General features: G+C 40.5%; 1 protein-coding gene across 1 annotated transcript; it reads left to right on the top strand.

The window, feature by feature from the left end:
* fnip1 (folliculin interacting protein 1) lies at positions 1-27,590 on the top strand. Its single transcript, XM_051876695.1, is given in 19 exon segments — positions 1-650; positions 6,250-6,379; positions 8,003-8,134; positions 10,449-10,552; positions 10,626-10,700; positions 10,785-10,876; positions 12,327-12,410; positions 12,748-12,819; positions 15,925-16,060; positions 17,285-17,486; positions 17,578-17,663; positions 21,842-21,988; positions 22,106-22,275; positions 22,705-23,135; positions 23,137-24,023; positions 24,102-24,267; positions 25,553-25,747; positions 25,901-26,016; positions 26,097-27,590. Coding segments are annotated over 19 exon segments (3,342 nt in total). The 5' UTR covers positions 1-612; the 3' UTR covers positions 26,176-27,590.

Below are 27,590 nucleotides of genomic sequence, written 5' to 3'. Positions count from 1 at the left end.
GAAATGGGTTTGGGATGACATGAGGGTGAGTTGATGGCAGAGTTTTCATTTTTGGGTGAACTAACCCTTTAAAGTTTTATGAATTAATTTGATTATACATCCTTTTGATTATTCAAATGTCATTAATAAAATGGAATCCAGAAAAATTTAAAGTGAAAAAACAAGGGGTCCAGCTTGTCTTGTTGTTGTAAGACTGCTTCAGTGATGCTGGGAGTAAATGTGCCGTTGACCAGCAGCTGTGCTCCTTCACTACTGAAGTTCAGCTATTATTGTCCCGTCGGCTCTGGTTAAGCGAGCTGATAGGAATCCAGCCTGGAAACATTCCCACTGCACGTATTCAGAAAGGGCTAGCGGACAGGAACTGCGTCACGGTCTGGATGGTTTCTTTATGTAACGGCCGCTCGCTCCCAACATGATCTGCGCTGACCTCCACTCACAGGGAGAGCGCTGGAGAGGACGCGTCGCACTTTCTTCAGTTTCACCGTGTCTGACGGCGTCTCCGCATGTCTTTGTCCCGCCGCTGTCCAGCTCGGCCTGGAGGTCACCTCGCAGTCTCATGTTGTTTTGTGAATTTAGTTCAGCGCTATTCTTAGCAGCTGCGGACTAGCGAGCATGGGGAAGCGCGCGGGTTCAGTCGCACAGAAGCCCAGGTACCTGCCGCCCGCTTGGGTTTGCAGTTGCTGCTTGTAGCTGCTGTAGTGACAGAGGTTTTGCTGTACAGTTGTTGTGTGCGTCCTCCTCGCTGTGATGATGATCGGTCTTGTTGTGTAACGGCCGGGAGATTACGGTCAGCAGCTTAAGGACTCGTTCTGAAGCAGTGCCAACAGGCTCACTGTCAAGCAGTCTAGATCTTGTCGCCCTCGCTGTCACCTGTCCTTCCCCCTGAAAACAGTTAATCCACTGTAATGAGGACAGATATCCTTCTCATTCCAGTGTTATGTGGGAAAAATGGCAATCAGTATTACTATTAATAATGATGATGATGATGATGATGATATTTATTATTAGTAGCAGTAATAGTAAACAATTGTTGCAATTGTTAATTAATGCTGATTTTAATACAAAAAAAAATTCCAGCAGTGTTGGGTGTAATGCATTACTAACTAATTAATTACTGTAATTTAATTACTTTTCCCTTGAAAGGATAAAGTAAAGGATTACTCTAATTTTTCTGTAATTTAATTACAGTTACTTCTGATGTAATTGCATTAAATACTTTATAGACTAAAAAAAATTAGAGGTAAAATCACAATATAGTAAAAAAGAAGCTTTTCAAGAGTTTCGGTAAAGGAAGAACCAACTGATAAAACTAATAGGCCTAAGTATAATAAACAGAATAATAATCAACATTAATATTCAGGGAACTTCTCTTTCCTTGCTTTCTGTGTAATTCAGTCACAATTTGAAGAAAAGCTTTTGATTTTCGTGAGACTTTGAGACTTTTGCTACTTCACACTTCAGTACAAAAATGTTCCCAACTTTAATAAAAATCTAATTCTTGATGTTTTGATATTTTGTAATAGTGATTCCATAATGACTAAATATAAATTAAAAAGCAAAACGTGTAAAAATAAATAAATAAATAATAGGAAGTGGAAATGGCTAACAAGCCAATAAGTGCTCCTCTGCTGCCATCTACTGGTTATAGTGGTAATTTCATTATTTATTTTTTTTTCAATAAAATAAATAAATGTATTTTGTTTACGGAGCCCTGCAAATGACATGCAGGAGAATAAAAGCAAATGGTGCGCACAATTTACTAAAGCGTTCCCTCGATTTATTAAATCATGCGCACTATTTACTATTTTGTTCCCTCAATTTACTAAATTGTGCACACAATTTAGCAAATCGAGGGAACAAAATAGTAGATAGTGTGCACAATTAAGCAAATCGACAGAACGAAATGGTAAGTAGTGCGCATGATTTAGCAAATCAAGGGAACGAAATGGTAAATTGTGCGCACGATTTGGCAAATCAAGGGAACGAAATAGTAAATAGTGTGCACAATTAAGCAAATCGAGGGAACAAAATAGTAAATAGTGTGCACAATTAAGCAAATCGACAGAACGCAATAGCAAATAGTGCGCGTGATTTAGCAAATCAAGGGAACAAAATAGTAAATTGTGCGCACGATTTAGCAAATCAAGGGAACGAAATAGTAAATTGTGCACACGATTTAGCAAATCAAGGGAATGAAATAGTAAATTGTGCACACGATTTAGCAAATTAAGGGAACGAAATAGTAAATTGTGTGCACGATTTAGCAAATTGAGGGAATGAAATAGTAAATAGTGCACATGATTTAGCAAATTGAGGGAACAAAATAGTAAACAGTGTGAACGATTTAGTAAATTTAGTAACAAATTACTAATTTTTTCTTGCATGTCATGTGCAGGGCTCCGTATGTTTGCCACCATGTGATAGTTTTCCTACATCTTAAAACTTTTAGTTTTAAAAATGGGGACCATCTCTGAAGGATGTACAAATAATGTTTTGGTCATCACATTAAATATAAAATTTAAATTGGATAATATTTAGAGCTTTGAAGTGCTTGAAAAAGCGTGAAGCACTTTTAAAAGTGCTTCCTTAAAAATCTTTGCTTAAAGTGCTTGAATTTCACTCTCAAAAAGGTTGTACGAAGCCTGAAATGAACAATCTAAACCATTCGAGTATTTCTGCCATAATACCATGGTTACAGTTAGCGTTACTACATTAAAAACATGCTGAATGTTGGTGATTTGTGGAATGAAAAGCCTTCTATAACCTGTTCATTCATGGCACAGTGTTTCTCCTGGTGTACACGTCAGCGCTGTTTGATCTGATATCTGTGGTTTATAACAGAATTCTGTGCTGAATTAAAAATGCTTCTCACTAGATCTCTCAGCGATATTATTAATACTCTGGTGAATTCAAACGCTTTCTCGCTGGATCTCCTAGTGCTGTATAGTAACGGTGTTGCGTGATCGAGATTGGCCCGCGAGAAAACGTTCTGATCTCACGCTGCGTTGCGCTGTCTATTATTGCTCCGAGCTGATAAACGGATCACACTTTGCAGCTCAAACGAGTACTGCGCTTTCGTTTGCCGTTTGATGTTTCTCGTATGCAACAGAAATGGCAGCTCTTATCAGTTGGCCAATGTGATGGTGGCACCAGAGCAACCTCTAACAAAATTTAGTCACACCGGTAGGAAAATGGTCGCAAAATGCAATCATTTGGTCGCAGCCTGGAGCCCTGTCGACTGAATGTTTGATATCTTGGAGAGTAGGATGGCTGCTGTAAAGCCAATATATATGATATCTGATCACTGTTTAATTTAAAGATAGTGAATAACAATAATAATGCTGCAATAAAAATTGCATTTTTTATTCAGTATTTTTTAAATGTATTTGTTAAATTATTTAAGTGCAGCATACTTTGACAAAAAACAATTAAAGTTGAAATAAATTCATAGTAAAGGTTTAAAGTTTATGCAGGCTACAAATGCACACTTCAGAGGATATCACAGCGGGATTCGCCAAAGTTTGCCAGGTTCATGGAAATAATTATTACATATTCAAAAACTTGTTTAAATGCATATTTGCTGAATGTCAACAGCATTTGATAAAGTGTACTAGTGTTTGCCTTTCTAGTACTAATAATAGAAAGACAAATGCTGTAATACTTTTTCATATGTCTATTACTTTATTTCTTTAACAGTTCTGTCTAATTTACAAGACAACTGTTAAAGACCGTAAAATACTGAAGATGGAAAATGGGAGCTCAAGTCCTGGCATTCTCAGCTCTGTAAAAATAAAAGTCCCGCTTATGACAGCCAAACAGAAAAACTGATCGGCTGGTACTGATAATTAAAAAGTGCCAAATACCAGCCATGGCGATGTATCGGCCATAAATCATGCGTGATATCATGTGTATATCTGCCACTGGCCACTAGTTATTATGAGCTTAAGACGAGGATGTCAGAAGGTTGAGATCAGTATTTGGTCAGTTCTTCAGATCAGCTGTGAGGATTATGGTCTGTGATTGAGTTTTCACAATTTGAGGCTGTGCGTCATGTTGTCTTTGTGTTCAGCTATATTTTGTGTGTGTGTGTGTGTTCGGTTGCCTGTAGTGAAGTTATTCTTGGCTCATTTGAGGAATGTCGAAGTCTCTCGCTGCTATGGAGTGTTTAAGCGAAAGCCCCGAGTGTGTGTGTCTTAAACAACGCTCAGATGGCAAGTCATTCACAATGACGCTGTTGTTTGTCTCGATTCCTGATAAAGCGGATGATGTGGATGGAGTATGAATGCAGTCATTGGGAATGTGACGAGTAAACAGCCTTGAGCTCACCGCCTTTCTTCACCTGCCCTGACGCAGAGCACAGAAATAGCCCGAGCCTTTATCCAGCACACGGCTGGTGCGAGAGCCGTTAGACAGGGTCCCGAGGGTCCTTTAAAAACTCTTAAATTCAGTTGTATCAAATTTAAGGGCCAAAAATATCTTAAAAGGTATAAGAAAAGTCTTTATTTTCATTTCAAGAGGTCTTAAATTTGGGGAATCGTGAAAAGGTGTAATGTGATTATTAAACTTCAGAAGACTATGATTTAATTGCCAAAATGCAGCACTGTTGCGGATTCTATTTACAATGCGTTTTGCAGCTTTGAGCAATGTAGCCAATCACAGACTTACCTGTTGATTTCTTGAACGCAATGGCCAATCAGAGATGTTTTAGTCAGAATCCACTCACCGTTCAAAACAAACAAAGTAGAGACCTGATGTAAATAAGAGATTAATTGTGCAGTGTAGACAGCTTCATTGATTATAATGGAGGTTTGTGAAATGGCGATGAACTAGGATGAGTGATAGCTTTGTAGTGATTGTAAAGGGAGGCTCTTTGCAAGCTTTCTAGGCTAAATATAATCCATTAAGAATTTGAATAAAAGTTTTGTTTTTCATGCTGCTAAGAGGACCAACGGCCACTTACACACTGCAAAGTTTCTGAAGTGACATCCACATATAAATGCGAGAATCACTCTCGAAATGACAGTATAGCTATAACCATAGCAATGGATGGGACAAAACAATTTCAAAAATAGATGTGCATTAAGCAATAAAAATGCAGTCTAATATATAGAATTTTCATATCAAATTATTGCTGTTGCAATTATTTGTAAATGGAATGACTTGTAAATCTTGTAATATTGTAAATCTTATTATCAGATATCGGATTATCAGAAACCGGGTCGGAAATGAACGAGGCTTGGAGCATAAATGCCACCGAAATTCGAGATATGAGCGCAAAAATGCCTCTGTATGAGTTCTTGTCTTCAATATTTATAACATATGATATAGTTAAGGAATATCACACAAGCAAGACTGCTGTTTTCCCCAAATATCAGCACGATTGCAAATGTGATTGTTGATGTACAACAGTTTAATAATAATTAAAAAAAATAGTTAATATTAAGTGACATACATTTTAGGTACAATATGGTCTGATTTTGCTCCATTTCGTCAACAAATATGGTTCCAAACAAAGTCACAGCTGAGCCACTGCGCATCTCTGAGCAAAAGTGGTGATTTCATTGATGAATGAATGTGTCTTTTTGAATGAAACGGGTGAGTCGATGATTCAATGACCCATTCATACAGTCACTTGCTTCGTTCCTCAGTGAATCAGCCATTTTGAACAAATCGATTGAATGAAGGATTCAGTGACAAAGACAGTGACATGCCGCCACCAATTGGTGGTTTTAGTTTAAATTTAAAAGTATAATTTCAGTAATTTTAATAATTCTATATTTAAAACTTTATATTTAAAACCATCTCATAACATTACCTCTGAGCCTCATTCAACAGTCTGTAAATATACCAAAATGCCACTTTTGTGTGCTTCTGTTCCACCTCTTTTATTTGTGCAGGTCTTATAAAAGGTCTTAAAGAGGCCATATTATGCCCTTTTCCGAAGTCTTGATGTTGTTGCTTGATGTGTTTATATTGCGTATGAATTATTTAAATGAGGAATATTGTGAAGAAAACTCAAGACTACAGTGGAGGTGTTTCAGGGAGTTCAGAAACACTGACACTGATATAGAGAAGAACTCCTGCTGGAGGGACTTTGCAGAGCTTTACACACTGAAGAACTTTAAAAAGCCTTAAATTTTGATTGTAAACACCCTGCAGATACTCTGGCCCAGGCATCAGTGTGTTTGGGGTGTAAGTCAGTGTGCTGGAGCTTTGCCACGTTCTCACTCATGTTCATGTCCTCCTCAGCTGGTCCTCGCCAGAGCTGGAGCCCAGCCAGATCCGCCTCATCGTCTACCAGGACTGCGAGCGGCGCGGCAGGAACGTCCTCTTCGACTCAGATGCCAGAAAGAGAAGCACAGAAGACGCCCCCGTCACGGTGAGTGCTGTGTGAACCAGCAGCCTTATCTCCAGTAATAACAGCATCAGCTGACACTGAGTGTGTGTGTGTGTGTGTGTGTGTGTGTGTGTGTGTGTGTGCATGCATTCTTTCACATTCACATGACGGGAGGCGTGTCTTTGCTCTCTCGCTCTCAGTCACGTCTGCAGGTTGTTTGTCATTAGCTGTCATGTGACCGCAGGTGCAGCAGTCACTTTGTTGTTTTACCCAAAAATGAACACTTTCCAAACCTGATATTGTCATGTGGCTGCAGTTTCAAGCTGATGTTGGTGTGTAATGCAGCCAGATGAATAATAAACGGCCTGTCTGATGTGTTAGAGTCTCTGGAGATCGCTGATATGGAGCCCAGCTGCAGTCACATGACGTTTTTGGCAGAGGATATTGTTTCACTAGAGAGAGAGAAAGAGAGAGAGACAGAAAGTCATTGAGAGAGCAAAGAGTAAGCAAACGGCCACAGCTCACGAGTTGTTAAGGAAGTCATATGACTGTCTCACATGCTTGAGTTCCTTTGTGCTCTTCGCAGGGCAGGATGAGACTCCCATGAGCCATTAGTGAAACACACAACCGAAACACTTATTTACACAATCTCTTATCTAGCACTTCACAGAGATCGCTCTTTATTGAATCACGTTCACTAAATGCATTGGAGTTAAAGTGTCTGTGTAAACACTGTGTCACATGATGGTCAATGTGCAGCACACTAGCTGAGTGCTGAACTCAAAACATGAATAAAACATTCATTTTACTACATATTAATGCTTTCCTTAGAATATGTTTTACAAAACAGCTCATTTAAAGCGCCAGTTCACCTCACCATCATGTTATTCCAAACAAATAAGACATTCGTTCATTTTTAATGAAATCTGAGAGATTTCTGTCCCTCCATTGAAAGTTTATTCACCCAAAACTCAGACACTTCAAAAGGTTCATAAAGAGGTGAATCCCATATGAATGAAGCCTGAGAGTCTCCTGAAGAGATACAATCACTTTATATGATGAACAGATTTGATAGGCTTTTATTCACATATAAATATTGATAGAAATTAAATCTGTTCATCATATAAAGCGATCGTGTCTCTTCAGAAGACTTGGATTAAACTGCTTCGTTCATATGGATTATGAACTTTTTAAAGTGACAATTTTGGAAGGACAGAAATCTCTCAAAACATAAATTTGTGTTTGAAGATGAACGAAAGAATTGTGGGTTTGGAACAACATGAAGGTGAGTAAATGATGAGTGAACTAACCCTTTAACTCCATGTTCATTCGGTAACCGCTCTGATGGATTCAGTAAATGAGTAATCTGACTGATTCAACTACATTTGTGAGTCGTCTTATATGATTCATTTAAAGAACCGCTCACACTGTATGTTTGTTTTTGCATGTTTCCATGCCAATATTTTGCACTAGTGCCTCATCACATTCATTTCGCTCTTCCCTCACACTTTATAAATGTGATTCATGACCGTTGATTCACTGATTCAGATGATTAACTGGTGCAAAGATAAATCTTAAGTGTGTTTTTTGCAGAGCGCTGTTCTTGATGACAGGGTAGCGTGTGTCTGTGGAGAGTTGTTGAGTTTGTCTGTGTGTTGTTTGCAGAGGGTGTGTGGAGAGACGCAGGCGAAGATGTTTGGGAAGTGTTGTCAGCTGAGGCCGACAGGCGGCAGCTCCAGTTCACTGGACAGCAGCTCGTCCTGCGCCTCCGAGCCCAGAGAACAAAGCCGCTTCCAGGTGAGTCTGAAACGTTTGCTCCATAATGCACAGCGGCGTTGTGTGGCGTTTGTTTGAGTAGGGGTGTGCCATATTAACCAAAAAAAACTCTTGATATTTTTGGGGATTTTATTGATAACAATAATTACATTATATTTTGCTGCGTGTGTTTTTGAGCTGGTTTAGTGGACAGATGACTCCCGAAGCTTCTCATATTCTGTGCAGTGGTCAGTTCACAGCAGTGACAGAAATTCAGTGGTGGACAAAGTGTGCAATCAAAGTACAGATACTTTTACTGGAGTAATATTTTAATAGGGTATAAGTACTCATTTTCAGTTTTAATTTAGTTAAAGTACTTCATTTGTAAGGTACTTAAATATTAAAAGTAAAACGTACTGATCAATGAACTATTTATTCTAGCACTAGTCAGAGTCAGTGCAGATATTTAATATGTATTGCAAATAAGCAAACTTTTTATTTTGTTACCAGCACTTACACATCAAAACATTAAACTTCAATATACTAAAATAAGTGTAAGTTACTGATAATTCAAGTGTGCAAACAAGCGAAATAATATACCATATACTATTTTAAAATGGGGAAAAACTGTGTAAATATGTGGCGACAAATGGAATGAAAGTAAAAATATAATGTACAGATGTCACATGGGGCAAAATGCGTTAAAGGGTTAGTTCACCCAAAAAGGAAAATAATGTCTTTAATTACTCACCCTCATGTCGTTCTACACCCGCAAGACCTTCGTTCATCTTCAGAACACAAATTAAGATATTTTTGATGAAATCCGATGGCTCTGTGAGGCCTGCATTGACAAGAAGATCATTTTCTTTTTCAATGCCCAGAAAGGTACTAAAGACATATTTAAAACAGTCATGTGACTACAGTGGTTCAACCTTAATGTTATGAAGCGACGAGAATACTTTTTGTGTGCCAAAAAAACCAAAATATTGTGACTTTATTCAACAATATCTAGTGATGGGCGATTTCAAAACACTGCTTCATGAAGCTTCGAAGCTTTTGTTTCAAATCAGTGGTTCAGAGCGTGTATCAAACTGCCTAAGTCACGTGAACTATTGAAATTTCGAAACACTTATGATGTAACGAAGTCTCGTTTACTGAAATCATGTGATTTTGGCTCTTCGAACCACTGATTCGAAACAAAAGATTCATTAAGCTTCATGAAGCAGTGTTTTTAAATCGCCCACCACTAGATATTGTTGAATAAAGTCGTTATTTTTGTTTTATTTTTGCGCACAAAAAGTATTCTCGTCGCTTCATAATATTAAGGTTGAACCACTGCAGTCACATAAACTGTTTTAAATACGTCTTTAGTAGCTTTCTGGGCATTGAAAAAGAAAATGATCTTGCTGTCAATGCAGGCCTCACTGAGCCATCGGATTTTATCAAAAATATCTTAATTTGTGTTCTGAAGATGAATGAAGGTCTTACGGGTGTGGAACGACATGAGGGTGAGTAATTAATGACATTATTTTCATTTTTGGGTGTACTAACTGCGCAAAGGAAAACTACGCAAACATACTAGTTTATTTGAAACTGCTACAGCAGTGGGGAAGATGCATAGATAGTTTGTGATTGCGTCCATATTTTTACCTATTTCTGTATTTTCCGACCTGAAAAGTGTGAATTGCATAATCCTAGAAAAAAGACCTTAAACAATTACAAAATAAACTGCACAATTTTACGTTTTCTAATACATTTATTTCGCTGCACGAGCTTGTGGCGCCATCTACGGGACACCCTTAGCATAGCCAGGGTTTAAAGCACCAAATGTGAGTAAAAGACAATGCAGGGTTGTGAGAATGTGAGATGGCTTAGTGCGATCATCAAATCACAAGGGTTGTGATGTAATTGTATAAACATATAGTCTGATGCGCTGCATGTTTCAGAGCAAAGCAGAGCACTGTGTTCATTCACAGTTTCCATTCACAGTAAATGCCGCTGTGTGTTTGGGTCACTTATAACTTGCATTTGGGAACGCAACATGCGCCAATCGTCTTCTAAAATTCATAATGTCAACAAAGAGGAGCGTTAAGGTCTCCCTGTGTTTTTCCGAAAAATAAAAGCTCAATGGTTTAGCGTTTAAAGGCAAAGAATTTAAGACAACCATGTTAGTATTGTAATTTTACTATTCTGTAAAATTGAATAATAATATAATACTAATTATTATTACTGTTGTTGTTGTTATTATTAATAATAATAAAAACAAAACTAATAACAATTTTATTAATACTAATTATTTAAGAGTGACGTTCTCTATAATCTTAGTCATACTCCAAACTTTGTCTGTTTCCCACAGGCCTCGTCACGGTGTTCTTCAGACGCTAACATGCTCGGAGAAATGATGTTCGGCTCAGTGGCCATGAGCTACAAAGGCTCAACGCTGAAGATCCACCAGATAAGGTGAGATTGAAGTGAAGGGTGTGCGGATGTGATGACGGACAGTCTGTGCTGATCAGGTGTGTGTGTGTTTCAGGTCTCCTGCACAGCTGATGCTCAGTAAAGTGTTTACAGCCAGAACAGGTGGCAGCGCCTACGGCAGCCTGAACACGTAAGCAGCGCACACTCGCTCGCACGCTTACCGCTGGATCGGCTATGCTCCGTTGCCTCATTGCTGCTCTTGATTGCTTTACAGACTGCAGGACAGTTTGGAGTTCATCAGTCAGGACTCCAACGCGCTCCGGCCCGAGCAGAACACTGTGGCCAACGGCTTCCTGGGCAGCATAGGTAACCAAATCACACCCTAACCATCCTAACGTTACTCCACATGCACTTTCAATCCCAGATTCTTGTTATCAAAATGATTCTTGAGCCACGTTTATAGTTTTAAAAACATTTGTTACGGTTTTCTTACTTTCAATGCATAATTCTTCTTGACGTTTTGATTTCTCCATGTTACATGTAAATGCTTTCTTCTGTGTCTATCCTCTTTCATTGTGTGAAGTTTTCATATGAAATCCTCACAAGGCTGCTTTAAACATTGTCATATATTTGTTTTGAGGACTCATGGAGCCTCTTGAGAACAGGTCCAGGTCAAAATTAATTATTTTACATTGCAACCCAAACTTTATTTTTAGTTCACGATTTACTGCTTGCAAGCATTTTTATCTGCCATTTTTCATCTAAAGAAGTTGTTAAAAGACTACAGTCACTGAGAAAAGCTTCATTTGACTGCTGTTTCACACGATACGGTGCTGTGAACTCTTGAGTTACTGTCACGCTCCAGTCACCATTAGCACCACTAGTTAGTTCATCATAGTTCAACAACATGAACTTTTGACAATTAAAATCTCAAAAATAGCACTTGTATCCCTTTGGTACCTTGTTACTGTCATACATCATTCTATGGTATTTCCGCCACTAAATAAAAAAAATTAAAAAGATAATTGCGCATTTTATCTCACAATTCTGACTTTTTTCCCTCAGAATTGCGAGATATAAGGTCCGAATTGTGAGTTATAGTCAGAATTGTGAAATATAAAGTCCGAATTGTGAGTTATAGTCAGAGTTGCGAGTTACAAAGTCCGAATTGTCTTACAAAGTCCGAATTGCGAGTTATAAAGTCTGTTATAAATTCTGGTTTTAGAGTGAACCATGACCTGCACATGTTTTTGTGAGCATTGACGGTCTATCGTGTATATTTGAGTTCAGTTTCACATAGTCGTCCTGTTTTGAGCAGCGTTTGTGTGCAGCACCCACAGAATCGACTGCACTGTTCATTGATTTGAGCCTGAATGAGTCGAGTTGCCATAGACTCAGTCAGACACACCGTGTGTTCGTTCTGTGTGGTGCTACCGTACATCTGTCTGTCTGCTTCATCCTGACAGCTTCAGATACACTAGCGCTCAAAGGTTTGGAGTAATTAAAGATCTTATGCTTTTGAAAGTTTCTTATGCTCACCAAGGCTGCATTTATTTGATCAAAAATACAGTAAAAACAATGAAATATTATTACAATTTAAAACAGCTGTTTTCTATGTGAATATATAGTAAAATGTAATTTATTCCTGTGATCAGTGCAGCCTTGGTGAGCAGAAGAGACTTTTTCAGAAGCATCACAGAATGTTTAATCACTCCAAACCGTTCAGATGTCTCTGTGTCCTGTACTTGACTAACAGTTGGATGTGTGTCTTTCTCCTCATTTGTCTTCCTGCTCTCCCTGACCGCGGTCCGTACAGGTTTCTCTCAGCTCTGCAGCCCGCGCCGGGCGCTCTCAGAGCAAGGTCCTCTCCGGCTCATCAAGAGCGCCTCTTTCTTTTCAGGTTGGCTCGCGCGTGTGTGTGTGTGTACGAGTGTGTGCATGTGGCACTTGTGTTTTGTGCATGTGCATCTAGTGCTTTGCTTGTGACATCATCACGTCTCTTAGGACGTGTAGATCTGAGCTGGTGTGAACTCTAGCTTTGACAAGGCCAGGTTTTCTTTCTGCCCTGTTCCCCATAAGCCACCGGTGTGCCCTCTCCTGCCTGCGCTGTGTGCATGTGTGTGTGCTGATGTGTCGTAGATCACAGTGGTGATGAGATGCCTTGACAGCTGGACGGGTGGTGGTGGGTATGGATGAGCAAGCGTCTCTTGCATGACTGTTTCTCTGCTTCCTCTCAGGTCACAGCAACCCCATGGACATGCCCGGCCGAGGACCGTATGACGAGCGAGACAGCGGCATTGCTCGCTCAGGTGAGCTGCAGGAGTCACACGCCTCAGTTTGGACATGCAGATGTTGAAGAGTCTTATGGGACACATAATTACTGAATGCAACTGTTTAGTTTTATTTCTGGGCTATAATTAAGAAAATGTCAATTTTCCCATGAAATCCGTTTTGTTTTTTTCCCGAGAGTACATTTTCCGTGTACAAATTCCGTTTTAATTTTAATAATCAAAAAGCATTTCTAATCTGTTGAATTCATATTCTGTGTTTATGATTGAAAGCAAACAAAGGGTCACATACCTCAGGTTTCTAGTGACCCTACACACTTTTTACAAAAGATTCCTTAGAAAACAGACATACTTTTATCATTTTTTTTCTTGTTATATTGTTTATAATGAATCGATTGAGGAATACTAAGAAGGTTAATGTCTAACTTTAAAAAATGTTGCTAAAGACTAGGGGTGTGACGAGACAGTTAGCACACAAGATGAGACGTGAGATTGAGTTCACAAGAAGGAGACGAGATTTTAAGAAATCCTCAATGATGAAATACATGACCATAAAAGTAGTCTGCAGGTGCATTTGAAATGTTTTAACTAACTTTGAGTATGAATTATCATATGCAGTAAAAGACAACAACACTAAACAACTGCCAAAGGTTTTGCCTCAAACTCAACTGACTGGCTTCTGTACTTACTGTACATGAACTTTTGACCTCCTAACAAATTGATCATAGAAATAAAAACAGTATAAATAAAAAATGAACAACACAGTTTTATCTTAGTCTTTATTAAGTGCAAACAATAATTGCAACCATAATCAAAGTACTTTCTCAATATTCAAAGTGCAAATAGAGACCAGATTTTTCTTCAATCATGATACAGAGCAGAGATATGGTTACAACTACACAGCCCAGCCTAAGATTGCTTTCATATTGGGAGATATTTGCATGCATCAGGAAGCTGCTTTCAAAATGCGGGTATTGACATCGTGTCTGAATGTGCGCTCGCGTTTTACTTTCGCTTTCGATTTGGCAATCACGCAAACTCTGTGAATAGGGAGCGGCGGTGCTGAACCTGAATTCTACAAGATCAGACATTTGTCAGACGCTTTTAGGCTTTGTTGTGCAACGAATCCTCCGCCATGGTCTCATCAGTCATCTCGTCACTTACTCTCATCACATGACCAGTGAACTCTGATTCCTGCTGCACTTCGTGCGGCTCGTGTGAGATGAGCTGGATGGGATTGAAGCGACCGTTATCCAACTGAATTAATTGGTTTTTATTTCTATAAAAAGCAAAATGACAGTGGATGTGTAATGTAAGCATATTCTATCCTAATTTCACCCTCACACTCCGTCATGGCAATATCGCGAGACAGCTTTTCACCTCGACACATTTTATTCTTGCGGCACCCCTACTAAACACCCAAGATACTCTGATCTCCATGTCAAGATGCTCTCAAATCTCAGGATGTTTTCTTATTAGAGACGTTTGAACACTATTGAAGTCAGCATGAAAGGGAAGTTGCGCTCATCTTTTCTTCCCTATTGTGACATATCCGAATGAAACGGCTTCTGAAACGAGAACAAATAATGTAGGGCGGGGCTTGATTTTGTCTGTGGGGAATTGATTGGATGGTTGTGGTCTGCTATTGGTGGATCTCATGTGAGTGACAGGTCATCAGAGAAGAGATGCTGCAAGAGGGAGGAGAAGTTATTCTGATTCAAGATTACGAGGAACATGAATTTAAAACAATAATGACGTGCATGGAGAAATCTTTCTAAATGATTCAGTGATCACAAATAACTTCATATGAACATGTCCTGAATAATCCTGCAGTGGTGTCAGGACGTCCTGAAGCTCAGCCTGCGGTCGCGGCACAGGAATATCTGAGATGTGCAGCTTTCTGAAAATGCAGAGGACCTGGAAAAGCTTGTGCAATGGAAAGTGCCGTGATGGCCTGGGCAGCATAGCTGGGATCTCTCGTTCTGGCTAATGCAGCATCACATGCACTCACGGTTATATTTAGCCCTTCCCAAAACTGCCCGCCTGCGCTAGTAAATGAGGAGGCTAATTCAGGCCTGGGTCGGCACATGTGTTTCATCTCCGTTGAGCTCTTGGAGCGTCTCCCTTCATTCTGACATCTCTGAAAACATAGAGGCTAAATTGCTGTTAAAGTAACATGAAATCAGTTTTTACTTGAACATGTTCTAGAGTTTGGATTGATTCTTCAGTCCAAAGGAGAACGTGTTTGTCCAATTACTACTTTAAAATTTAATTACTTGCTCTGCCTCTGAAATTACTTTCCTTGTTGGGCTGTTTAACCAACACAATGTTAATCAATAGCCAAATAGCTGTACACTGTAAAAAAAACAAAAAATCAGAATTTGTAAATAAAACAGATTGTTGGAGAATGTTTTACTAGAAAATACTGTCTTTCTGCTTCATTCAAATTTAACGTTTAATGTGTTACTTGCTGTTTCTTTGTAATTATTTGTGAAATTTACTAGCATTTACTGAGTGAAAATTGTTTCCTAGGTTTTTTCAAGTAAATCCTACACCCTTTTTTCCCAGTGTAGTTGCAGCATGTTTAAAATCTTGATCAATCAATGATCTAAAATCAATGTTGTTTGGACTCTTCAAAACATTTTATTTTTCAGAGAGGAAAGAAAGTCGTACAGATTTTGAACGGTTTGGGTGCTGGTTTAAAACAAACCTGTTACGCATATTGAAATGTACTAAATCATTACATAACGAGAGTAAGTGACGAGATGACTGACAAGACCGTGGCGGAGGATTCATTGCCTAAGCGTCTGACAAATCTCTTATCTTGTAGAATGTGCGCTCAGCACCGCCGCTCCCTATTCAGAGTGTGCGAGATGCAGATTAGCGTACGCTATATTCTCTATGTACAAGACTGGAATCATGTTTTTTGGACTGTCCATATTCAAATAAACCAATACATAAATAAAAATGAGGGCAAGTAAATGATGACAGAAGATTAGTTTAAGAGAAGAGTAAACCTTCCCTAAGAGTAACTGTAGTTTTACCTGTGTGAGTGTGTGTGTGTTGTGCTCCTGTGGGGTGGACGTGTGAACTCACTGACCCTCTGCTCCTCTCTTCTGCCCACAGCGTCTTTAAGCAGCCTCTTGATCACCCCGTTCCCATCGCCGGGCTCCTCTCTCACCAGTAGCTGTGCCAGTAGCTACCAGCGGCGCTGGTTACGCAGCCAGACCACCAGCTTGGAGAACGGCGTCTTCCCTCGATGGTGCGATTAACATGCTTGTGTATTACACACACACACAGCTAGGGGTGGACAAGATGACCAGAAGTCTTACATCACCATATTTATTTCACAATAAGTATATACACCGATCAGACATAACATCATGAGCACTGACAGGTGAAGTGAATAACACTGATCATCTCTTCATCACGGCACCTGTTAGTGTGTGGATATATTAGGCAGCAAGTGAACATTTTGTCCTCAAAGTTGATGTGTTAGACGCAGGAAAAAATGGGCAAGCGTAAAGATTTGAGTGAGTTTGACAAGGACCAAATTGTGATGGCTAGACGACTGGGTCAGAGCATCTCCAAAACTGCAGCTCTTGTGGGGTGTTCCCGGTCTGCAGTGGTCAGTATCTATCAAAAGTGCTCCAAGGAAGGAACAGTGGTGAACCAGCGACAGGGTCATGGGCAGCCAAGGCTCATTGATGCACGTGGGGAGCATCGCTTACCTGGGGAACACATTGCACCAGGATGCACTATGGGAAGAAGGCAAAAACCTTGGGTCCTGCCATCCATGTGGATGTTACTTTGACACGTACCACCTTCCTAAGCATTGTTGCAGACCATGTACACCCTTTCATGGAAACGGTATTCTCTGGTGGCTGTGGCCTCTTTCAGCAGGATAATGCGTCCTGCCACAAAGCAGAAATGGTTCAGGAATGGTTTGAGGAGCACAACAACGAGTTTGAGGTGTTGACTTGGCCTCCAAATTCCCCAGATCTCAATCCAATGGAGCATCTGTGGGATGTGCTGAACAAACAAGTCCGATCCATGGAGGCTCCACCTCACAACTTACAGGACTTAAAGGATCTGCTGCTAACATCTTGGTGTCAGATACCACAGCACACCTTCAGGGGTCTAGAGGAGTCCATGCCTCGACGGGTCAGGGCTGTTTTGGCAGCAAAAGGGGGACCAACACAGTATTAGGAAGGTGGTCATAATGTTATGCCTGAACGATGTATATCACAATGTAGTTATTTTTGCCTGAAATTTTTATGATACCAAAATATTGGAGACCATTGAAATTTCATGAGTTTTGATATCACAGCAAAAACTAACTAATGTAAGTAAACGTTCTTAAGCTTACTAAAGACAAGTAAACGGCTGGTAATAAAATAAGAATAAAAGATAGATAAATACAATTTATCTATCTTTGTTTTTATATTATTTGATCATTTCCCAGCGTAACTCGTTTGCATTGCAGGTCTGTGGAGGAGAGCTTCAACATGTCTGATGAGAACAGTGGGCCGAGTCTGGGCGTCGCCAGGAAGAAGAAGATCGCTATCGGCGTCATCTTTATGCTCTCGCCCAATGAGGAAGAAAACGCCAAATTCCAGGACTTTTTCTTCTCTCACTTTCCGCTCTTCGAGAGCCACATGAACAAACTCAAAAGTGCCATTGAGCAGGTAAGACTTGATTTGTGTTTTTGTGTAAAGCTTTACTGACCCTGTGCCATCTGTGGTGTCTCTCTTACGACGCGTGGCTCTCTGTTTGCAGGCTATGATACTGAGCCGCAGGTCAGCTGATGCCAGCCAGAGAGCTTTGGCTTACAGTCGAATGGTGGACGGCCTAAATGAGTTTAGGTGAGTTTGTGGTGACATGTCTGTGAACGCTGCTCAGCAGGTGTTTTGTTTATTTGCATCCACTAAAAGTCCAGCCAAAACTTTATTGGACCCTTGACCCAGTAATCCACTCATGTGACGCGAGACACACAACACTGATCTGGGAGCGCTTTCACTTGTGTCACACGCAGTTTCTTAGCACTATAGTATACTGAATCATTGCAAGTGTTTAATCTACTTCTGTTCTGTGTGAACGACACAGTCTGTCACAGTTTCCTGCTGCTGCACTGAGCACGATGACCTTTGACACAATTCACACGATAACTCTGGCATCATGTTCATGACGGCAAGAAACATTATACATTTCAAAGAAGTAAAAACAAAAATCAACCTGTCAATCATACTTGGATTCTCTTGAGAGCAGCTCCGTCAGAACATTGATCTGTTTGTTCCCAGTAAACGTTCCAAGAACATTCTTTTTAGGTTTATTTTTTGCAACCATAAAATAACATTTCCAGAACATTGCAGGGAGGTTATTTTTAAATAACCTAAAAATAACTTGGACAGAACTTTCCCTAATGGTTATTTTTAGGTTGATTATTTTTATAACTAACCTTTAGTTTAGTTTAAAATTAGTTTAATACAGCAGTTGTAGACATTATACAGCATAATATAGACATTAGAATCAAAATTATCAGATAAATCCAACTTTATATATATTAAAAAAAACATAGAAGGTGTTGAAGTCATTGTTATTTGTTACTGAAGAAATTTAAAATCTGGGTACCCCGTGAAAATCTTACATTTTAATGGACAAATTTAATCTTATTGAATCTTTCATATGATCGTTGATGTCCTCGGATTATTTTTATTAATTAAACAATAAATAAAAAAGTTTTGGTTTGATTAATACTGATTATAGGCATCCATACAGATCCATCTTCCATACCAGTTGTACTATATGGATGTTATAATAATGTTATGAGAACGTTAAAATAACATTTGAATAACGTTCTGTTTTCATTAAAATAACTTTCCTGGCTAATCAAAAACAAACCTTAAAGAACATTCTGGGAATGTTAGAATAAGGTTATGGGAACATTGGAGTAACGTTAGAATAACATTCTACAAACCAAAAACTAACGTTCTGTTTCCATTAAGAAAACTTTCCTGGCTAACCAAAAACCGTAAAAAATAACGTTTTGGGAACCAAAAATTGTTAGCTGGGTTCGACGGACAGCAGCGTCGGTCTGTTTGGCTGACCAGTGGCAGATGAGGGGAGTTTTTAAAGTGCTCCTGTTATGCTTTTTCGAGTATTGTCTTTCATGTAGTGTGTAATAAAGCTGTTTGTGAATGAAAAAGTTTCAAAGATCAAAGTGCAGATTTGAGTGAGTTTTTGTCTCCCAAATGAAAGAAGTGATTCTGAACTGCTGGAAACGAGTCGCCAGTAAATCCAGTCTCACTTCCTGCTGAACCTACGTAGGTTTGTAACTAATTTACATAATGCCGGCTATGGTCTTCATTGGCTGAACAGCGTCTCTCTTTGCCCCGCCCTCAATCACAGTAGTTGTATCTGAGTCTGGAAGAGTTTGGATCGTGTTGTTCATGTCGAGAAGACGCTGTTTTCTGCTGCCAAAGCAAATCCACTTTGATGAGATCGATACGGTAAAACCGACGCCATCGTTACTGTTCGTATCGCTGTGAATCAAGAGCTGAGATTCAGATATGCGTTTGGTTTCTGATCATTCACAGCAGAGTGAGCCAACTGACCAATCAGAGCAGAGCAGCTCTCAGAGAGGCGGGGTTCAGAGAGACTGAATCCTTGATCGAAGCGTTTCAGACACAGAGAAAAGAGCTGATGCTGCAGTGGATATTATGAGAAAATTAAAGTGTTTTGACTTGGATGCATGTAAACCTGTTGTAGGAGACGACAAAATAAAATAATTAGAATAATAGGGGCACTTTAAAACAGCAGAAATGGCATGCAACAATCAATTAATTCTGTGTAGTATGAGTTTTAACCTGATCATTAATTTATTGGTATATAATAATAATAATAATAATACTTATAAAAAGGAGCAGAACTATTAACCATATCAAACATATCCTTAAATCTCTTATGGAGGAACCAGAGCAGAAGGCTGCGAGGGCTTCTGGTCTGTATAAAATAAGCTCTGTCCGTGTCAGTGCTTCAGAGCTGATCCACTATGAACCCTCTCATACTTCCAAGTCATATGCTTGTTGGTCTGTGGCCAGAGCAACCTGACCGCAGTACCACAGAAACCTTATCTCCCTCGCATACTGTCAGGATGGACCAGAATAGTCAATAATGTGCAAGTGAACAGACAAACAAATATTTCAGATTTCCCACCTCCAGTGGGCTAATTATACACCAGAGCTTTAGCGTTCCTCCTCAGGGTTGTGAGGTAAGAGATCTGTCAGAAGAAGAGGAAAAGTGATCATAGTGCATCAATATGTGGTGTTTTTAAAATACAGTAAGATTAGGTTTTACTTAATATAATTTTAATTTAGTGCTGTTTTACATTTAAATTAGTGTTTATGCAGCAGTATAACAATACATAAACATCAGTATTTATTAGTAGTATTATCATCCAGTGATATTCAATGCATTTATTAACATTTTAGTAAAATATTGTTAATATGTAGTAGGGGTTTATAGCAGCACTTGTACACGTGAAGTTGTGTTATTGTGAATTCCTCTCATATCTTATTGCTTAAATAATCACCCAGCCCTGATTTGAAGTGACGGACATTTAGCGCGTGTCGTTTTCTGTCAGTCCTCATTTCGGGGTTTATGAAAGAAGACCTCAGAGCTTCATAACTCTTACCTAATCCAGTGCTAAATCCGTTCTGTCTGTTAGCTGCTGCTTCTGCATGAGGCTTTTTATAGGTCACTGCAGACTAACTTCAGTACTGGGAAGTGTAGTACGGCTTGGGAAGGGAGTATTTTGTCCCGTTTCCAAGTGTCAGGTAGTTAGCGGTACGCTCAGGTGTTTGTGCAAACATCTGCATCTTTCCCAGTGCCTAATCTGGACCAGTAATGGTAAACAACATGTGGGAGATCTCCTCACTGTGCTCCAGTTCACTTTTGCTGTTACAGGATTAGTATTAAAGGATTAGTTCACTTCAGAATTAAAATTTCCTGATAATTACTCACCCCCGTGTCATCCAAGATGTTCATGTCTTTCTTCAGTCGAGAAGAAATTAAGGTTTTTGAGGAAAACATTCCAGGATTTTTCTCCATATAGTGGACTTCACTGGGGTTCAACGGGTTGAAGGTCCAAATGTCAGTTTCAGTGCAGCTTCAAAGAGCTCTACATGATCCCAGACGAGGAATAAGAGTCTTATCTAGAGAAACCATCTGACATTTTATAAAAAAATAAAATATTATATACTTTTTAACCACAAATGCTCGTCTTGCACTGATCTGTGATGCTCCACGCATTACGTAATCATGTTGGAAAAGTCACGCATGATGTAGGTGGAAGTACCGATCCAGTGTTTACAAAGCGAACGTGCAAAGACTAAGTCAAAAAAAGGTAAAACAATGATGTTGGATGATTTTGAAGTTGGAGGAGAAAATGAGTTTTTCGCCCTACCGCAGTACTTCAGCCCGCGTCACGTGACCTTTCCAACGTGATTACGTAATGCATGTCGCAGAGCAGTGCTTATTCCTCGTCTGGGATCATGTAGAGCTCTTTGAAGCTGCACTGAAACTGACATTTGGACCTTCAACCCGTTGAACCCCAGTGAAGTCCACTATATGGAGAAAAATCCTGGAATGTTTTCCTCAAAAACCTTAATTTCTTTTTGAAAGACATGAACATTTGGTTGAGTAAATTATCAGGAAATTTTAATTCTGAAGTGAACTAAAACCCTTTAAAGTTGCTCCTGTGACTTCTTTAGAGTCCTGAGATCTTCTTTCTGTGTTTAAAAAAAAAAAATAGAGGAGAAAGCAGTCCTACTCATGACGGCTCAGTCTTTTCCTGATCTCCTAGTGTGTTAAACTCTGGACTGCGGCCCATATTCCCGGGCTGCATGACATTTCCAGACGTTAAATATGCTGAAAGGTCTTTCCCAGCCGGGGCAGCCCTGTGCAACTGAAACGCTCTTTGTTTCAGCTGTTGACAAAAGCTCTTCTGTCTTTGTGTGTGTGTCTGTGTGCGGATGCCCTGTAGGACCACCATCTGCAACCTGTACACGATGCCACGTGTGTCCGAGCCCGTCTGGCTCACCATGATGTCGGGTCCACCTGAAAAGAACCAGCTTTGTGGGCACTTCATGAGGGAGCTGGCCCTGCTCATGGAGCAAGCCTCCAAGAACCAGTTGAGTAACGTCATGTGTGCTTCTCAAGCCATTGCATGCTGTGATGAGTGATGAGTGATGGTTCTGGGTGGTTTCGTAACCATGTTGTTGTTGCTTGGTTTCTCTCTTGCCTTTAGATTCCTCCCAGCGCTTCTCACTGCAGTTCTCACTAACCATCTTGCCTGGGTGCCCACAGTCATGCCCAACGGTCAACCACCCCTTAAGATCTTCCTGGAGAAGCACTCCTCACCGAGTGTGGACATGCTGGCAAAAACACATCCCTACAACCCTCTCTGGGCACAGCTTGGTAAATAAAGCTTACAAGAGTGCAAAAATATTTGTGCATTTTGCCATCTAGTGGAGTCTAGATGCAAATACCCACAGTGAACCATATGCTTTAGAGTAGAGGTCTTCAACCTTGCTTCAAGAGACCCGCAGTCCTGCAGAGTTGAGATCCAACCCCAATCAAACACACCTGAACCAGCTAGTGTTGAAGCCGGTTAAAAATAAGTTTGCAGTCTAAAGTTTTTTTCTTGTGAGGTTACTGCTGTATTGTCTGTCTTGGCCCAAATTCTTGATCATTCCAACTTATATGCTTACAGCCATAGAAACAACAACTCTAAGCCTAGCCGTACTTGTGAAGTTTCTATGGTGCAATGATATCATGTCCATAGATGTCCATATTTGGGCGAATGTGTATGAATTGTCTTGGTTAATAAGGTTGTGTTTGCTTTAGGTGACTTGTATGGGGCAATCGGCTCACCTGTGCGTCTGTCCCGTACGGTGGTGGTTGGCCGACGTCAAGAGCTGGTTCAGCGTCTTCTCTACGTGCTGACGTACTTCATCCGCTGCTCAGAGTTACTGGAAACGCACCTGCTGGAGAGCGCCGAGGACGAGGCCATCGTCATGCCCGGCTCGCTCATCACCACCTCGCTGCGCCGCGGAGAGGTGGAGGAGTCCGACTACGTGCTGGTCACGGTACACAAGCCGAGCCAAGACTACCTGTCCCAAGGTGCCGAGGCAGAGGGCGGATACCCCTCTGATGACCGCAGCACGTACACGGACGGAGAAGCCCCAGACGAACACAAGCGTCCCGTGGTACCGGAGGGAGACGCACCTGTCTGCAGGGAGGCGGAGAGCCCGCGGCTCGAGACTCGGGTGGAAACCTGTGGTAAAGATCGGATCCACCTCGCCGTGTGAAAGAAGAACCTCGCTCGAGGTTTCAGGGGATGTGCGGCCTGAGGTTGAAGTTGGTGGCGTGCCCATCAGGATCCTCCATTCATCCAGTGTCCCACTAGAGAAGAAGCCCCCTGACAAGAGCTCAACACTCACAACCTTTCATCACGACGAGAACGAACCCTCTGCCAAAGTCACATTCCTCATCGGAGACTCTATGTCTCCTGAATCTGACATGGAGAGTCGGCAACTAAAGGTGGAGGAGGAGATCAAGAAACACAAGAAGCTCCTCAAGGACATCCAGCAGAAGCAGAGTAGCGGTGAGGCGAAGCTTAAAGTGGACCAAATCAAGACCAACGACAGCAAGAATGGCGTGTTTGTAAAGTGGAGTCCAAGAGTGCAAGGGGACTGCACGGACATGTTCGACGAGTATTTCAGTGATGACAACCCTGTGGAGACGAGGACTATTGATGATGTCTTCCCAACACCTGCACAAATAGGGACAAAAGGTGCCCCAAATCTGCAAGGGTACCAAGTTAGGGTGCATGGACTGACCTCTGCACTGTCGGACAAGGACGGTTGTGGGTGCAAAGCTGGAGATGTCAGCACGGGCTGTTGTAAAACCTGCTGTTCTGCCGAGCAGGACAAGGGTATTGAGATATCGCTGTGTGTGCCTTCACAAGGCACAGCTGGGGATAAAACGAAAGCCCTCCCACTGAACGATTGGGAGATCCCACGCAACGAGAGCTCCGACAGCGCGCTGGGGGACAGCGAGAGCGAGGACGCCGGACAGGAGCTGCCTAGGCAAGAGTCCGATGGAACGTTGTACGGCGACGACCAGGCCGACTGGCAAGATGAGCTCGAGGTGCCGTTACCCGGGTAAGCCACTGGCTAAGGATCATCTGAACCATTGTATAACAAAAATGTCAATAATGAACGAGATTTTCTGTTTGCTAGGGCGAAGCTGGTGGAAAACTACTCTAAACCGAGCATCGCAAACTTTGGGAGGTCATTGTTTGGTGGATACTGTCCTACATACGTTCCGGACTTTGTTCTGCATGGAGCCCCCAATGATGAGAAACTGAGGCAGAACCTCGTGTCAGACCTGGCCCATGCTGTGCAGGTAAACACCACCTCCAGTAGATCACCTGACTGCTACTGGCTGGCACTTGCTAAGCGTTAAATCACTGTCGCTCATAGCTATGCTTAGGGCCGCAACAACTAACGGATAAAATCAAAAATATTCGTTAATGATGAAAGTATTTGTTTGACCTTAATTGACTTTAACCCTTTGGTGCTGATCACGTGTCAGTCAAAAACGACTATTTTTTATTTGTTTTTGTTTTTCAATGAAATGATTGTACTATATTTTAGTTTAATAATGTCTATTATTTCATATTTTTTATTTTAAGAGGATTTTATGGTACTAAATTATATTTATGGAGTAGTTATAACACGTTTTGAGCATAGACCTGAAAATAAAAATTTCCAACTTAAACTTGCGGAAATCTTGAATGCTTTGGAGCACAGACTGTTGGTCTCTTTTTAAAGACGACACTTGGCAGATTATTGCTGAAGTGAAAAAAAGTGAACTTGAAAAAAGTTACTCTAAAACTGTGAGAAAATCAAAGCCATAAATCTAAACAAGCTGTGTTCCAAATTTGAGGTTGATATCTCAAAAAAATGAGCTTTCAGTAAGTTTTTGTTGAGGCGCAGTACCAAACGCTGCCACTAGATTAAATTAATTTTCAATGCGCTCATTTTTGACCACGAACAATACAAGTGTGACTTTTTTTTTCAGAACCATTTAACCTTTTTGAATCATGTCCATGATTTTTGAACTTTACCAACTTTCGTACCATTCCAATGAGGTAAAAAAAAAAAAAATTAAAAAACAAAACGTTTTTTTTTTTTTTTTTTTTTGGTCAAAAATCTTCCCACAGCACCAGAGGGTTAATCAGGGTAGTGCCATATTTAAGTTTTGACAGGAATGAAAACGAGGCTGTGAGGGATTGAATTACATTGCGTTTAATGAATTGAGCTGTTGTTTAACAACATACCGATTATAGAGCTGATGAAACAATATCTTTCTGGGGGAAAAAAAAAAAAAACCTTCAGAAGACCGTTGTAAAGACTGCAAGTCTATCACTCACAACTTCCTTTTCATTTATGTTTTAAAAAATCTGACTAGTGATAATTGAATAAATAATCGACTGATTAATCCATTTTTGAAATAATCGTAAGTTGCAGCCCTACATGCAATCCCCAATCACTGCTGTTAAAGATATATTTATATATATATTTTTTTTTTTTCACATGCGTCCCACCCATGGCTCCCAAGCATCATGGTCTTAAATGAACAAAAATGTGAAAATCTTGTAAAAATTTAATGTTTTTTTGTTGTGCAGCATCCTGTGCTGGATGAGCCCATCGCCGAGGCTGTCTGCATTATCGCAGACACAGATAAGTGGAGCGTGCAGGTGGCCAGCAGCCAGAGACGACCCTCCGAAAAGCTGGGACAGGAAGTGCTCGTGTCCAACCTCGTGTCCAACCTGCTCCAGTCCACGTACCAGCTCTACCGACTCAACCTGTCGCCAAACTTCGTGAGTGCAACTTTCTCACGTTTGAACCAGTGTAATCAATAATGAGCCAATCATGTCTGTGTGTGATTCATGATTCTTCAGTGTGTTATCTGATGATGTTAACGGTGACATTAAAAGCTCATCAGTCTGTGTGTGTGACTCTGTTTTTTTTAGTGCATCATGCACCTGGAGGACCGGCTGCAGGAACTGTACTTCAAGAGCAAAATGCTGGCGGAGTACCTGAAAGGACAGACCAGGGTGCATGTGAAGGAGCTGGGCATGGTTCTGGGGTAAGAACTTCTACTAGTTGTGATGCATGTTGTGCTATCTCTGATGAATGCCAACAATCTGATATCCTTCATTCCCACAGGATCGAGTCTAACGACCTGCCCCTGCTAGCGGCCATAGCAAGCACACACTCGCCGTACGTGGCCCAGATCCTCCTATAGACCACATATAGAGAGAGCGAGAGACTCCATTCCCGCGTCGGCAGCTGTGCCGGCTTCTCCAGGTTCAGGATGCCTGGACGGGCACCGTGAAGCTCCTGGGACTCCTGGAACGGAGCAGGGAGGCTGGGTGTTCACTGGGATCGGTCTCAGGGTGAGCGTACTGCAGGACAGATGCTCTGCCATCAGGTAGCGGCGGTGGACGAAACCCGGAGATTCCCAGAAAGACACTCGTAACTGTCACTTTTTGACACATGGACAGAGTTTTTTTTAATTCCATATACCACATTATGTTTTATGTCTCGTTTCTTCACACAATGTCAGAATGTAGAAGCCAAAGAAGATATCCAAGCATACATCACGAACAAACACTGAAAGCCGTTCACGGCACCTTCTTCTTCGAATCATCATAGGAAGCAAAGACTTCGTTATTCGGAACTTATAAAATCAGTTTTATGATTTTAGATTCATGTGTTCTCAATGGATTGTGGCGGTGAGTGATCATGTAATATCCGTTTACAAGAGAACTATCCCTGTTGTTTCCAGAGCTCTACCTCAGACCTTCACACACACACACACACTTTTCTAACATGTTAAATTAAACACTTGAGGTAAATCCACCCAATAAAGATGAAACCATGGCACGATTTCCCAAGAATGAGCTCTGAGGATTCGATTTTTTGTTGTTTTTCCAGCAAAGTCACTTTAACTATGTGGAAAAATTAATGAAGAGATGTATTTTTATTTGAATAGTCGTGCTGTGTGTTGTTTGTTTGTGGAGGAACACACTGGGAGAGAGATATTTGATGGTCACCACTCACTACATTGGATTTGTGCTGGACTTTTATTTGAACACTGATCCAGGGACATTCAACAATCATTTATTTTCAGGATTGAAATGCTGAAACTCCATGTAATGACTATTCTTAGCTTGCAGCCACATTGTTTACTGATGAAATAACAGAGAAATGGATGAAAGATGCAATGATTTAATATAAGCGTACATGTTTATGATTGGTTTGCTTACTTTGTCTATGGGTCGAACCACACAGTCTTAATCAACGTGACATGGAAAAAGCAGGCTATACGAGGCATTGCAGGTTACTGTAGCTGGTTAAATCATGTACGAGATGCTTCTGTGGGGAAACTTGCAATTTATTTCATTTTGTAAAAAAACAAAACAAAAACAAATCTGTATCCACTTGTCTTCTCCAGAATATGTATTTATATCTAATTATTTCTTTATACAACAACAACAAACATTTTAATTTATTTACTTGGCATGCGTTGGTAAATGTTTGCTGTATATACTGCTTAGATATTATTGATGTATTTGTACATAATGTTTCTCCTTTTGACCTTATCTTTGTTTCCCAGTTTTTGTGGGAATATTGTGCAATAAATATGCCAACATTACA

Source organism: Ctenopharyngodon idella, chromosome 21 (genome assembly GCF_019924925.1).
Source record: "Ctenopharyngodon idella isolate HZGC_01 chromosome 21, HZGC01, whole genome shotgun sequence".
NCBI classification, from domain to species: Eukaryota; Metazoa; Chordata; class Actinopteri; order Cypriniformes; family Xenocyprididae; genus Ctenopharyngodon; species Ctenopharyngodon idella.
This window is presented reverse-complemented; position numbering and strand designations above follow the sequence as displayed.